At 41.1% G+C, this 16059-nt stretch overlaps 1 protein-coding gene across 1 annotated transcript in view; it reads left to right on the plus strand.

Annotated features, from left to right (window-relative positions):
* Nucleotides 1-10179, plus strand: part of DHX15 (DEAH-box helicase 15) — a 46047-nt gene extending 35868 nt beyond the window's left edge. The window contains exons 12-14 of the mRNA XM_082237396.1: nt 4143-4333; nt 5991-6160; nt 9600-10179. Of these exons, the coding sequence (XP_082093522.1) occupies nt 4143-4333; nt 5991-6160; nt 9600-9717 (479 nt within the window). The 3' untranslated portion in view covers nt 9718-10179. The remainder of the gene's footprint in view (nt 1-4142; nt 4334-5990; nt 6161-9599) is intronic.
* Nucleotides 10180-16059: the final 5880 nt, after the last annotated feature.

Genomic DNA, 16059 nt, shown 5'->3' on the forward strand with positions numbered 1-16059 from the left:
AATTAAATCAAATCTGAGTGTTCTGTTAATAAGAGACCAATCAATCTCCATTATTTAGAGATCCTGGATGTTAAATTGGCGAGGAGGACATAATGGCTCAAAGTTGGAATTTTTGTTAGGGACATTCTGAGAATTTCTAGGTGGGGAGGGGGAAAAGTGAACTGGAATTCTAGATTAAAATGCAGACTCAAAACGTATTGTACTCCTGAATATGAGGCCAGTCGCAGCTAGCTGAACTGCCTGAGTTTTGGAATGCTACAATTATTCTGAATGACACTGAGTAATGGGTAGATAGGTGTTCATTCAGAAGACAGAGTATTTGTGATAACTTTGTCACAGGGATATTGTTTGCTTCTTGAGTGTTGTCTGTACTAATGCATTCAATCTTCCAATAACATCACTCTTTAGTCAAGTCTATGTAAGAAGTAAGACCAAGATCACAGTGACAAGAGAAGATAAACCAATTCTCTCTTCCAAAGAATTACTGTGAATGACACCCTAGCTTTCAATTCTTATTTTCTATCAATGGCTTTCATGTCAAAACTGATCCCTATCTCTATGAAATAGTGAATTACTCAGCTTCCTGACACAGAATTTACCTGACACAGAGGTTGCACTTCCTTGAATAATCTGTAAATTAAAATTTGAAAATAGTGGCTTGGCAGATGGGAAAATAGCTCAAACTGGATTCGTTCCTCTCCCAAGTACTTGAAATAAGCAAAAGCAAAGAGCTTTTAATGTTAAAATGGAAGATCAGAAGTGTAATGGCAGGTACCAGTTGGATTTTACTGTGAGAATTCTGTGGTAGAAAATGTGTTCCTTATGGTTTGAGGTTTTATAGTTACAGGCTGCCTATTCATTTGTATCACAGCTGTTATGTACATTCTTCATCTATAGTTTAAATATCCCTGTGTGCTCTGTGAAGAACTCATAGATGGTCTTCAGATTTCTTCAGCAGGGCAAATCTGTTGTATTTGATAATACCAGCACATTTCCACATTGAAAGAATTTGAATGGCTGGTAAAATTGCAGTATTCCTTAGGCTTCATGGTACTTGTTGTTGTTTAGTCGTTTAGTCGTGTCCGACTCTTCGTGACCCCATGGACCAGAGCACGCCAGGCACTCCTGTCTTCCACTGCCTCTCGCAGTTTAGTCAAACTCATGCTGGTAGCTTCGAGAACACTGTCCAACCATCTCGTCCTCTGTCATCCCCTTCTCCTTGTGCCCTCCATCTTTCCCAACATCGGGGTCTTTTCCAGGGAATCTTCTCTTCTCATGAGGTAGCCAAAGTATTGGAGCCTCAGCTTCAGGATCTGTCCTTCCAGTGAGCACTCAGGGCTGATTTCCTTCAGAATGGAGAGATTTGATCTTCTTGCAGTCAATGGGACTCTCAAGAGTCTCCTCCAGCACCATAATTCAAAAGCATCAATTCTTCGGCGATCAGCCTTCTTTATGGTTCAGCTCTCACTTCCCTACATCACTACTGGGAAAACCATAGCTTTAACTATGCGGACCTTTGTTGGCAAGGTGATTTCTCTGCTTTTTAAGATGCTATCTAGGTTTGTCATTGTTTTTCTCCCAAGAAGCAGGCGTCTTTTAATTTTGTGGCTGCTGTCACCATCTGCAGTGATCATGGAGCCTAAGAAAGTAAAATCTCTCACTGCCTCCATTTCTTCCCTTTCTATTTGCCTGGAGGTGATGGGACCAGTAGCCATTATCTTTGTTTTTTTGATGTTGAGCTTCAAACCATATTTTGCGCTCTCCTCTTTCACCCTCATTAAAAGGTTCTTTAATTCCTCCTCACTTTCTGCCATCAAGGTTGTGTCATCTGCATATCTTCCGGCAATCTTAATTCCGGCTAGAGATTCATGGTACTTAGCGCTTGTGTTTACTTATGTGGGATCTTCCTCTTTGTGCATTCAAACCTTGTGTGATTAGTGCGAGAGGGGGACAGTTGGCCCTTCTTCTCTGGCATATGCCCATCACCAGCGTCATTCATTGCCTTCCACATTTTGGAAAGTGAAATTCTCCACATGAAAAATTAGGGTTCTAAATTGTGTAGGGAGCCTGCAGGAACGCAGCAGACTGATCCAACAGGCTCATCTCGGCTCTTACTGTAATGCAATAGTTTGTGCTTGTTTCTAAAAGAATAACTGAAGAGGGATATTGTCCCATGCAATTCCACTGGTCAATCCAACAGCCAAGGTTGTGTGCATGTAGCCCTCTTTAGAAAGTGAAATATTACCAACTGGGCGTTTGTGTGCATTTGTGAATGCACGTTTTTCTATGCTTCCTTCAGAAAGGACTACGATTGCATGATTCCAGCTGCTGCACCTGTGTGCTAATGGATCAGGATAAATGTTCTTTAGACGTTTTTTCCTAGAAAGTAGCAGCTGTCAGCCACTCCTTAGCCTGAAAACAGCTAGTTTGTTCTTATATGGTTTGACAAAATCTAGAAATGAGACATGTATGGAACTTTTAAAAAAGTAACCCATTGGTTGTACTACCCTATAATGACTTTCTACTGTTTAGCTTTTCTCCCATCAGATTTCTTATTATCTCCTTGATCTAATTTTTGAAAAACTTAGCAATTTAGTAGTCTTTATTTTCGTTCTGGTCCCTGATCCCCGTCCCCCCGTCCCCATTCTAGCCACTGCAGTTCTTGTCCACTTGTCTTTGTGATCTTCATAGAATCATAGAGTTGGAAGAGACCACAAGGGCCATCGAGTCCAACCCCCTGCCAAGCAGGAAACACCATCAGAGCACTCCTGACATATGGTTGTCAAGCCTCTGCTTAAAGACCTCCAAAGTAGGAGACTCCACCACACTCCTTGGCAGCAAATTCCACTGTCAAACAGCTCTTACTGTCAGGAAGTTCTTCCTAATGTTTAGGTGGAATCTTCTTTCTTGTAGTTTGGATCCATTGCTCCGTGTCCGCTTCTCTGGAGCAGCAGAAAACAACCTTTCTCCCTCCTCTATATGACATCCTTTTATATATTTGAACATGGCTATCATATCACCCCTTAACCTCCTCTTCTCCAGGCTAAACATGCCCAGCTCCCTTAGCCGTTCCTCATAAGGCATCGTTTCCAGGCCTTTGACCATTTTGGTTGCCCTCCTCTGGACACGTTCCAGTTTGTCAGTGTCCTTCTTGAACTGTGGTGCCCAGAACTGGACACAGTACTCCAGGTGTGGTCTGACCAGAGCAGAATACAGTGGCACTATTACTTCCCTTGATCTAGATGCTATACTCCTATTGATGCAGCCCAGAATTGCATTGGCTTTTTTAGCTGCCGCGTCACACTGTTGGCTCATGTCAAGTTTGTGGTCAACCAAGACTCCTAGATCCTTTTCACATGTACTGCTCTCAAGCCAGGTGTCACCCATCTTGTATTTGTGCCTCTCATTTTTTTTGCCCAAGTGCAATACTTTACATTTCTCCCTGTTAAAATTCATCTTGTTTATTTTTGCCCAGTTCTCTAATCTGTCAAGGTCATTTTGAAGTGTGATCCTGTCCTCTGGGGTGTTAGCCACCCCTCCCAGTTTGGTGTCATCTGCAAATTTGAACAGGATGCCCTTGAGTCCATCATCCAAGTCGTTGATAAAGATGTTGAATAAGACCGGGCCCAAGACAGAACCCTGTGGCACCCCACTAGTCACTCTTCTCCAGGATGAAGAGGAACCATTGATGAGCACCCTTTGGGTTCGGTCAGTCAGCCAGTTACAAATCCACTGAGTGGTAGCATAGTCAAGACCGCATTTTACCAGCTTCTTTACAAGAATATCATGGGGCACCTTGTCAAATGCCTTGCTGAAATCAAGGTAGGCTACATCCACTGCGTTCCCTTCATCTACCAGGCTTGTAATTCTGTCAAAAAACGAGATCAGGTTAGTCTGACATGACTTATTTTTCAGAAATCCATGCTGACTATTGGTGATCTTATTTACCTACTGCGGACGCAAATTAAGAGCAGCTGAAAAGGTGTAGCAGTTGCTGTTTAAATAAAAAATAAAACAGTGTCATTCGGGTTTTTAATCGGTTCAGTGGGTTGACCATTCAGCTGGTTTCTCTTTGTGTACTTGTTTTAATTTGGTAAAATGTTCATTTTTAGATGATTCATGACTTTTTTTTAACATTGCAGATCATGAATCGGTTCAGTGGTGTTATGACAACTTCATTAACTACAGGTCCCTGATGTCTGCAGACAATGTACGCCAACAGCTGTCACGAATCATGGACAGATTTAATTTGCCGCGTAGAAGCACAGACTTCACAAGCAGGGACTATTACATCAATATTAGGAAGGCTTTGGTTACTGGTTACTTCATGCAGGTATGTTGCATATAAAATACACGGAAATCTGCAATTCCTCACCCCTTCGAAATGATTAAAAATGTGTTTAGTATTTAGCTATGATTTATAGAACCTGATTATTGGGCAACTCTGACAGACAGGCAAATAGCATAGGGAAATTCTGAAACGGCACATTTTGAAAAGTACCCCTCTCTCTGTCTCTCCATCCGTTAAAATAGAGACTGAGGCTCCTTAAGATTGGGACCTGTCTCTTTTCTCATTCAATTCTTTACATTGGTGGCACTATGCTGCTTAGTTTTTGCCTCTGGTAGTTGCCTTCTTGCAGAGTAGATACTCATTTTTAAAATAAATACACATACTTTGTTTAATGAAAGATTTAAGAGATTATAAAAAACAAGCGGACTTTTAAATTGCATAATTTTAGAAATGTGACCGACGGGGGGGGGGTGCGTGTGTGTTTCCAATTATATGTTATATGTGGGTAAATTATTATAGCTGGGTGCTTTGGTTTAATGTTTGCTTAAGTTTTGTCCAACTGAACTGTTTTGGAATAGCCAGATCCGTACTTTATTAAGTGCAGGTTGGACCATAGTGAATGAAAGCCGATTGTATTTTAAAAGTGGTCACTCAGGAATGTAAGAACAGCCCTTCTGGGTCAGACCACCAAAGGCCCAGAAGTCCACATTCCTGTTCTCACAGTGACCAACCCATGGGAAACCTACAAGTGCTTTATAATGAGTTTTATTATTGTATTTTTGGTTTTTATGGAAGCCGCCCAGAGTGGCTGGGGAGGCCCAGCCAGATGGGCGGGGTATAAATAATAAATTATTATTATTATTATTATTTTTATTATTATTATTATTATTATTAAAGCCATAATAGGAGCTACCATTTTAATAGAAGGCAGATTATCTAACTCAGTTACAGGGAGTTTAAAAGCAAGGGATTGTCCCATTTGCACAAAGACTTATTCTGTTCCTGGGGGTCACCCTTAATCCCCCAGAACAGAATTGGGTGGGGACATGTAAGGAGAGGAACTCTGTTGTACAAGCAAAAGCCATTGTATGAACGTTTATAGATCCAACCCTTAAGAATCTACCTGAGATTCTGGATTGGGGCAACTGTGGCATATCTGCCTTGCACAGAATTATTTAACCCTGTTGGCTGATTACAAGGGTTGCATCTCTGTTTTCTAATGCTTAATTCTATTGCTCATAGTTTCATCCCCCGTTTTTAATTGTTGTTATAAATACGTGCTGCTTTAGACTAAATAGCATTACATTTCAGATTATCTTCGTATTATAATTTCACATTTCCAATTATTTTAGGAGATTTTTAATTTGTCCAGAATTCAAGCCTGTGTTCCGAGGCTGGAAAATGCCCTGTTGCCTTGTTTGCTTTTGAAGCATAGCTGTCAACTTTCCCCTTTTCTTGCGAGGAATCCTATTTGGAATAAGGGAATTTCCCTTTAAAATAGGGAAACGTTGGCAGCTGTGGTTTGAAGGTTGTTGCACAGTTGGGGTTTGGGGTGGCTAAGCTTTGATAGAGAGTTGCTGGCGCAAGAACAGCCAATTGCAGCGCCTTGATTTTCCATATTTTCCAAGAGGTTTAGTATCATGGGAGAAGCACAGCAGGCATCACATTTCTGATGTGAGTGTGAATGTTGTCAATATAGGTGGCACATTTGGAACGGACAGGACACTATCTAACAGTGAAGGACAACCAGGTAGTGCAGTTGCATCCTTCCACAGTTCTTGATCACAAGCCTGAGTGGGTACTTTACAACGAATTTGTTCTTACCACAAAGAACTACATCCGCACTTGTACAGACATCAAGCCAGAATGGTAAGCCACCTTCTTCGAAACTGTCTCTTATTACGTGTCTTTTTTCTCTCAACACATTACTAATTTTAAAAGTACATTTTCATGTATGTTTTTATGAAAGTTTCCTGAGAGCTGTAAGGAAAAACGAAAAGGATTTTAGAGCCCTAGGCCACTAACAACACTAATTAAAAACCTTGCTTGAAACATCTCCTTTCTGGATCTTCAGTTTCAATTATGCTTATAAAAAACCGTGTTGTCTTTTTCCTTGTTCAAAAGGCTGGTTTTATACATTCGCCTACCTGGAAGTTGGAAAGCCCAGCCTTTCTGCTGTAAACAGAAGTTAGGTTCCTTTTTTCTTTTGCAGCAGCAGAAGCGAGCGAGCGAGCAGGTTTTAAAAAATAAACTTGTATTGAGGAGTGCTTGCACTATACTCTTGTTGCTACAGATATTGGGAGCTGGGGAGAGTTTCTGAATTTCAGAGCTTGATTTAAAACACAGCCAGCTTTTCCCACAGTGGTTAAGGGTGTTGAGACGCTAAGCAAATCGTGCTGAAAGTGGTGGTGGTCTTAACAGAAGAGAGCAAGTGTGCAATCGTGCAGTCCGCTCCTTTAATTCTAGTTAAGGGACAAGCTTGCATTATACCTGCAAGTGCCGCCCCTTTTTTTTACATTTACAAATGTTTCCAAGTTGCTATTTTCCTATTTGTTTAATGTTCTGTCAGTAGCCACAAGTATGCTACCTTTGGCACATGCAATTTTGATTAGGGTTGATAATTAAAGCTCGAATACATATGGAATTTCGACTAACAATTGAATAGCGGCCAAATCTCAGTTGAAAAAAAGCAATGGTAACAAGACGTGTGTTCTGCTTTGATAGATAGTCTGGTCCCTGTGGAAGAGATCATGTTGCAGAAAGATCCAGAAGGGAATAAAAGCTTAGAAATAGGAGTCACTTTTCACTTCTGCATCTGCTTCTTTAAATAATGCCACCTTCATTTCCCCCCATTTATTATCCTCGTTTCTTTCGTAGCTGCGCCTAGGATGTTGCCTTAGATTGGGTCCGACCACTGGTCCATCTTTCTCAGTATTGCCTATACACTTGTACCTCAGGTTACATACGCTTCAGGTTACATACCGTATTTTTCGCCCCATAGGACGCACCTATTTTTTTTGGGGGGGAAATAAAGGAAAAAATTTTATCCCCCCCCCGGGCGCGGGGCTGGCGCGGGGGAAACCCGAGCTTCCCCCGACCCCAACCCCCAGAACAGGCTGCCGCTCCAAGCCTCGCGTGCCCGCGGGACCTCCCGCGGGCACGGGAGGCTTGCGGACACCTTCCTGAATCACGGGGCGTCCTCCGGAGGGCACCCCGTGATTTGGGATGCCGGCTGCCGCCCGCAAGCCTTGTGAGCCCGCGGGAACTCCCCTGGGCTCGCAAGGCTTGCGGATAGCTTCCTGAAGCCTGTAGAGCGAGAGGGGTTGGTGCGCACCGATACCTCTCACTCTCCAGGCTTCAGCAAAAGCCTGCATTCACCCCATAGGACGCACACACATTTCCCCTTCATTTTTGGAGGGGGAAAAGTGCGTCCTATAGGGCGAAAAATACGGTACATAGTACCTCGGGTTAAGAACTTTGCTTCAGGATGAGAATAGAAATCATGCTCGGTGGCATGGCAGCAACAGGAGGCCCCATTAGCTAAACTGGTGCTTCAGGTTAAGAACAGACCTCCAGAATGAATTATGTACTTAACCCGAGGTACCACTGTATATCTAAAATGGGGATCAAACCTGTGACCTGGGTGTTATCAGTACCATGCACTAAACAATTATAAAATGATAGATTTGGGTGCCCACCTCCGCAACGAATTAAGTGCGTAACAAGAGGTACCACTGTATTCACTGGCAACAACTTTCCTGGGTTTCATGCAGGAATCTTTTCCAGCTCTGTTTGGAGATTCCAGGGACTTAACCTAGAAACTTTTGCATGCAAAGCATGCGCTCCACCATCAGCTATGGTCTTTTTCCTTAGGTGAGAAATAGCAGAAATGATCCCTGCTCTTAGATTCACTGAGAGGTTATCATCATCAGCTTGGGCTTGCAGTTACCCATCCTGCTTGCATCTGAATTGTACAAATGGTAGTTTGCCTGAAAACCAGAACTATGGAAACTGTGGTTTGTACATGCTTCCCAGTTCTCCATATGCCCAGTTCATTTGTAATGGCAGATTATAAAATCAGGAAGTCAGGGTGGAAATTTGAATGCTTGGCAGAAGGGAGCATGCATGCTTGAGGCGCATTGTCCATTCTCCAGCTGTGTTTTCAAGGGTCGGCAATATTGCATCTAAACCAGCTCATAGAATTTGACAATACTGAGACTCTTTGATAAATCACTTTTAAGGTTGATGTTCGTAATTTTAGCCCCAAATGTGGAAAAAAAGGAATAGAAAGAAATGTTTGTTCCATTAAAGGCCCTGCGACAAGCCCCTTTGCTTTTCAGCGAAGCCATAATGTTTGTTCCTGTCAGTTCTAAAACGTCCGAATGCAGAGTCATTGTTCCTATATATTTTCATCATGCATTTGTATTATTGCCTGGAACTTGGCTTACAATCAGAGATTCCTTCTGTGATGCTGTACTCTTATCCATTATTTAATCTAGCTGTTGATAACTAATGTCTACACTGTTTACAACTACATAATTGACTTTTGGTTGAAGTATCCAAATATTGTCTCCAACTTGCATATTATCCCAAGTCAATAAAAGTTGACTTTTCATTTTAATGAATGGTAAAAACAGCTTTCTTCATATTACATATACACAAGATTTTTAAACTCTCCTGACAAGTGTTACAAGCCTTTTGTTTTGATTGTTTGGATTTTGTAAGTTTCAGAGTAGTAAGTACCGTATTTTTCGCTCTATAACACGCACCAGACCATAACACGCACATAGTTTTTAGAGGAGGAAAACAAGAAAAAAAAATATTCTAAATGAAATAGTGGATATATGATTTTTGTGGTTCATGATGTGGCCACAGACATGTGATCTGACAGTGAGTTTGGAGTAGCCCAATGCAAAAATCCTGAGGATCCATGCTTTGTAACCACGGAGGAGGGAAGGAAGGGGAACCATGGATCCTCTGCTCACGACTGCAGCAGATCCCCCCCCCCCCCCGGTAGGCATTCCCTCCATAACACGCACAGACATTTCCCCTTACTTTCTAGGAGGAAAAAAGTGAGTGTTATGGTGCAAAAAATACGGTATATATACTACTTGGAGGTGCCTTTTATTTTGAAAAGGTCTTTTCAGTAGCATGTTTTTTTATACATAAACTGGATTTCCATATTTACAGGCCTTATTAAGGAGATTGATAATCTAATTATCATAAGTAGATACTAATTGGGCCACTGCTATCGCCTGCATGATATTCAGATCTGTGCACAAGTGACAAACCTTTCTTTCTTTGGCAGGTTGGTGAAAATTGCCCCTCAATATTATGACATGAGCAATTTCCCACAGTGTGAAGCAAAGAGACAGTTGGACCGCATCATTGCCAAACTTCAGTCCAAGGAATACTCACAGTACTGAATTTATTATTTGAATTGAAGTTGCTCAAGAGGACAGCTTTAAACAATAAATGAACTCTTAAGTTCCAAGTTGTGCTCTTTGCTTTGGTTCAATAATGGCCTTTATTTGAAAGCTTTTTAATTTTTCTTTACAGTAAATATTCCATTCTGATTTCATAAATTAAACGCGTATGCCTCCCTTTTGTGTTCACACTGTAGCTCATACTGGAAAAGCTGATCAATGTTTTGCAGTTTATTGAAAGTAGTTCTCTATATAAATATAAATATATAACAATGTTATAAGCATTTCTTTAGAAATGGTTGAAAATGCTTCTAAAATGTGATTATCGACCATGGCATGCATGATCGTTGTAATTGTTGACATTCCTTTTAGAAGTTGTGAAGTGTTACAACATGCTTATGTAGACACAATCTTCAGCTTCAGTACAGAGGTACTGACTTCAATAAAGTCTATTTATACTAACGTTTTGGCAAAGTAACTTACTGTTTCTGTGCCCTTGGTGAAGAAACGTTGATGACACATTCAGGTTGAAATCTTTCAATCTATTAAACATAGTTTTCAGATGCGTCTGATAAGTAAGATTTGTTCTTATGTATAGAGCAATGCTAGTCAGCTCATTCATATTGCTGTTGTGCAGGCATCCCCAACCTTCAGCCCTCCAGCGGGTTTTGGACTACAGTTCCCATCATCCCTGACCACTGGTCCTGTTAGCTAGGGATCATGGGAGTTGTAGGCCAAAACATCTGGAGGGGTGGCAGGTTGGAGGTGCCTGCTGTTGTGTATCACATGTTATCCCATGCCAACTGCCCGACTATTTAAAAAAGAGCTATAAACTTGCAACCAGTGTTAGAAACTCAGATATATAAGCTAGGCGCCAAATGGTTCCTTAAACCAGGGTTACAAAAACGGAATGCCTAGCTGCCTTTTTGGGGCCAGACTGCTCTAAAGTAGTATTTTTCAGTACAACTTTTTGGATCCTAAAATTCATTCTGACTCTGCAGATAAAACATAACGGATAGAATTCTACAGGATGTGTTGCTGGTGTGTGAAAATAGTCAAGATTCAAGGATTCCCTGGGATGTATCTCCAGATGGTGGAGATGTCGGGCACTATCCTAGCACCCGGTCATCTTCACTAGTCACTCTTAGGCAATGTTTCAGTGCATTCTTAAGGAGCGTATCTGCAAAAGCTGTTTTGGGGAGCATCTTCAATGACCAAAACACAGACCAGTTTTGCTTCAGAAATTCAGATTTTGTTCAAAACTGGCTGACGCTTTTAATAAGAAGTTTAGATGTTAACTGTCAGTGGACAAGGTTGTCTAATAAAAAAAAATCTGGGCTTCCTTTTCTGAAATGCCTGTGGAAATACGTTCTATGCATAAAACAATTTCCTCTCTTAAGTCATAAGTGTTATGCGTTCCAAGTATCTGATGATGAAAGGGGCTGATCCCTGGATTTAGGCACATGGTCCAGATGGTTTTGATTCTCTTTTGCAATGGACTGAACTTGGAGAAGAAGCAAAGAAGGTCTCACCTTCGTTCCTTCTGTATACACAATTAATTATGAGTAAATGCTTGCCCCCAGCAATGTGAGTGTTTTAACATATTAATGTATTATATATGAAATAATATATGAAATATTTTGGCTTTGCTTAGGCAGAGCAAGCATAGGCAACTGAATTTTTCAAATGTGGGTGTATGAAATTGGGTGCTTTTGTTGTTGTTTTTAAACCTTTTCAGTGTTGAAATCTAGAAGAGCCACATTGTATGATAAACTTTTCATGTTACCAGGCTAGCCCATAGGCTATATCTTGACTTTGTTCCAACTTTCCCATCGGTTTTCAACATTTCTGTGTGGAGAATGTTGCAGAGCCTTGACCGAGTCATTGGTTCACAAAGAGTAATGAGACAACCTGAGAGGGCGCCGTTGAGCACATTTGGCCCTCCAGGGAGAGAACTCACTAATAAGGGGCAAACCTGTCTACTATTTAAGAGTCTCTAGTATAAACGTTCAAGCTTGGAAGCCTGGTTTTTTGAAACTGTTCTTTAGATTAGATTGGGCTAAATTTAAGGAGACTTGAAGGGTTAGGAAAAGTTTGTAAACCAACATTTCCTCCTTTGAACATCTCAGTCATATATTTAATAGCTTGCGTCCTCAGCTGTTTTTCACTCATGCATCTAATTTTTGTTTGTTTCTAGTGGGAATGTGACTTTTAGCATCCATGGTTTGGAAAGCTACGAATTATAATTGTCTATGCTATAAATAGGTACCAATTTTGATTGCATGTACAGTGCAACTGTGTGCAATTCGGTCCACAGCTTTCAGGTCTTTTTTTCGTTGGGAGAGCACTTTCTATGATGTGTGTTTATATGTTCTCAGTTCAAAGTAAAAAATTTTGACTTCACAATAATGCATATGCAACAAGTGCCCCGCTAGAGATGCAAATGGCGAAACACCTGATTAATGCTAGTAATAAATATTTAAAGCAGTCAACCAGGTTTTAAAAAGTTGAATATTGATCTTCCTTTTAACCAGTTGAGACTGCAACCCTACGTTGCCTGGGATCCTCCTTCCAAATTAGGATCGCACTGAATATTATCCCAACCTCAATGCCAGTTTGCTTGAGATACTGAAGGAGGAAACATGTGAAAACATAACCTTTAATACATGGAAGATACCACTCTTGGATAGAAGGCTACCTATGATACTTGTAAAATTCATCCTCTTATCAGCAGTACAGTTGAACTGAAATAGTTTCAATAAGTGTTCACTCTTAAGATCCAGCAATTAAAGTTTTAGCTGATTAATCTAATTAAACCAATTCATTTGTACCCTAGACTACCTTTTTTGGTTCTCTGTTGTCTGTTTTTGTGTTAATGCTTTTATGTAAAGCATGCATGCCTTTGCTTTACATTTGAATTCTGTTGCTGTTCTTGTGTTCCTCTTCCCTAACCTCCTTGCTCGAAGCAGCAAAAATACACACTTTAACCATCCTGCAATTACTAGGCTTTATGCAGTAAAGAGTTCCCTGTGTACCTGCCTATTTCATAAACGCTTTCGTCAATTCACATTTTAAACTGAGTGATATAAACAGCTTCTCATTTTATATTGGTAAATGGGTTTTACCCTCTTGCATGTCAACCTTTCCGGCTCTCCAGAGATGCTTGTTTTCAACATCAAAATTCATCAAAAGCAGTTTAAAATGCTACAACTTGAAACTAGGTTTTTGGCATGCAGACCTCAGAATGATCTAGTTCACATAAAGTTGTTTTTCCTTTTCACGGGCCCTTCAGATATGTTAAGATCTCATGGCAGAAGGTTAAAAGCTGGTGGATGCGCATATGTTTGTAGGTTATATCGTAGGGTACTTTTTAAAAACCCTGAATAAATTAGGTTGCATCCACCAAAGTGAGTTGTCTATATAATTGATGCTTTTAGATACTTGTCATTTGATCACAGTTTGGAGGACTAACAGGCTGGGGCCACTAATGGAAATCCAAAGAACCAGCATACCTTGCATGTGTGCATGCAGACCAAAAATACTTCTGTATACGTCTGTTGCCCTGGGCAGCAGGAGCTACAGTTTCCATGATGTACATTCAAGGCTGTGGACATGAACAGAAGCATGTGGGTCTCCTATGCATGCTGTAGTCTCATGCGTGGCATGAGTTGAGTCTTGTCCATCATCCCATGCTCCTCCGATGATCCCATTCCTACCATGGAGGGTGTAGTCTTCAATAGTCCCATGTATTTTTGGTGAGCGCCTGAGTCTCATTAAAATGTAAGGCCACTTTAGTACCATCCTGCTTTCTATAACATTCCTGCCACAACTGAACCACAAAACGTAGGCAGAGTGGCTGGGGCAACCCAGTTAGATGAGTGGATTATTATTATTATTATTATTATTATTATTATTATGCAGTTTGGCAGCAACCCCACTGGTGAGATCTCTGGTATCTTTTAGTAGTTTTCAGTGGTTGCTTAGGCAAATGACGAATTGATTCATGGATTACCATAATCAAGCAATTAACCAGGATTTTATTTTAATAATTATTGCCGTTAAATAGAAAGCTGGCCATCCACATTAATGTGATGGGTTCACTAAGACTCTTGAGCTACAGTATGATTATTCCTGCTGCTACTACCACTACTAGAAAGTTAATATGAAAGTCCTTTTGTGTGTTGAGGGAGCAATCTTGGACCATATTGTTATCCTTCTCCTATCAGCCCATTCTGTTTGCAGAGCCCAAGTATAGAACGTCCATTTGGATGGTGGTCTGGGAAGGAACAATGGTCTTGGGGAGGTAGGAAAATTTGGTGACTCGGGTGCTGTGCATCTTTTCTGGGTAAGGTGAACTTTTACATATGTTTGGGGTTACTACTTCCTCATATATAATGTCACCCAAAAATATACACACTTTCCCATTAATCCGCCTTGCTTATTTTAACAGGAACTTTAGTGTGGATTTAGACTTCCGATATACCTGTCTAGAGGGCACTTTAATACATATTTTTAACAGTAAAGCATGCTATTTTGCTACCATATAAAGGGTTGCTGCTTAAGTAATGCGATTTGAGGCTTTGACTGCAAGTCTGCTTTAATGGCATAATTGTTCATTTTTGCTATTTATTGGGGTGCAAAAGACTAACCATCAATTACGCTGATGGAGAAGAGCTGTTGAAAGGCCTGAGGAGGGCATTCAATTATCACTTCATTTTAATAACCACAGTAATGTTGAAAGTTTCTTATTATGGGTAGGTTATTAGACTCATCAATGTTTGCTTCCACTTGAACAGACGTTTATCCAGCTGCACACTTGATCATGTAGAATCCAAGGAGATCTTTATGTACCTTGAAAGAACGACGACAACAACAAAATCCATTTATCTTGTTCTCTTATCTCTTGGCAGTTTTCAATTTGTTTTCTAAGAATGTTTCCGTTACTTGTTTGCTTCCCACCACCTTAATTTTCAGTCAAGAGCAATTCATATGTTGCTATTCAGCTGAATAGTGAGTATTGATCAGCTGCTTTCAACAACGCATTGGTGACATTTTGTATTAGATACAAATGCATGTTTCCATTTCTCCTGCAACACTTAAGATTCTGATATTTGAAGAGCACCAGATTTATATTAAAGGCTAAATATGTTTCTGTGCGCTCTGCAGGGTGGAGAAAATCTTAGCTTTTATGTTAAATCATAGACATACCCTTTGAGAGAAATATCATGCCTTAGATGAGTAGAATGCCTATGAGAACAGCGCTTGCACAGATTTTAATAGGTTTGTCTTCCAAATATGGCCCTGTGTTGTATCCAGCACAGGGACCTCAGTGTCCGTTCTGCCCAGACGCTGAGGTCCAGTGCCGAGGGCCTTCTGGCGGTTCCCTCTCTGCAAGAAGCCAAGTTAGAGGGAACCAGTCAGAGGGCCTTCTCGGTAGTGGCACCCGCCCTGTGGGACACCCTCCCACCAGATGTCAAAGAGAAAAATAACTACCAAACTTTTAGAAGACATTTGAAGGCAGCCCTCTTTAGGGAAGCTTTTAATGTTTAATAGGTTATTGTATTTTAGTGTTTTGTTGGAAGCCGTCCAGAGTGGCTGGGGGGACCCAGGCAGATGGGCGGGGTATAAACAATTTATTTATTATTATTATTATTATTATTATTATTATTATTATTATTATTATTAATTTTCCAATGAAGTTTTTCTGTTCACACAGTGACTTCTTCTTGTACAACAGATTTTTTCCTCCTCTGCCATCTTCTCCAGAAGGTTGAGGCAGGGCCAGCCATACCATGAGGTAGAATCTGGCAGCTGCCTAAGGCGTCAAATCCTGAAGGGCAGAAAGGGGCTGGAAAGGCATTCCATGTAGTCTCTAGCTTGCTACCCTAGCATGGCCAGCACATCAATGAGGCAGCGTGAGGCGATCCACCTCAGGCGTCGGGCTCCACTGAGAGGCGAGAGATCCTGATATGGACTTCGCTTTGGGTTAGCCAAAGATGCAGCCAAAAACTGAAGATCGGGAGAGCACTGGCAGCTCCTTGTGGAATGTGCCATTTCCACCTAAAATATTGACAAATAAGGGGGCACCTCTGTAGAGTGGCTGTGTTGTCACTGGTCTCTCGCCCTCCCAGGACGTGGGCCTGGATCAGGAAAGAGGGACATTGGTGGCAAATCTTGCCTCAGATTCTAAATGGGGTTAGGCTGGCCTTGTTCTGGGCAGGGCGAACGCACAACAGATTTGAGGGGTGCACAGGGGAAGGAGAAGAAAGGAAACTTCTACTGCACAAGCAGAACTCACTCTGTGAATGGAACGGCGTTGCTGGATACAAAACCTAACCTTTC

This window comes from Podarcis vaucheri (genome assembly GCF_965113315.1).
Source record: "Podarcis vaucheri genome assembly, chromosome: 9".
In the NCBI taxonomy this organism is placed as follows: Eukaryota; Metazoa; Chordata; class Lepidosauria; order Squamata; family Lacertidae; genus Podarcis; species Podarcis vaucheri.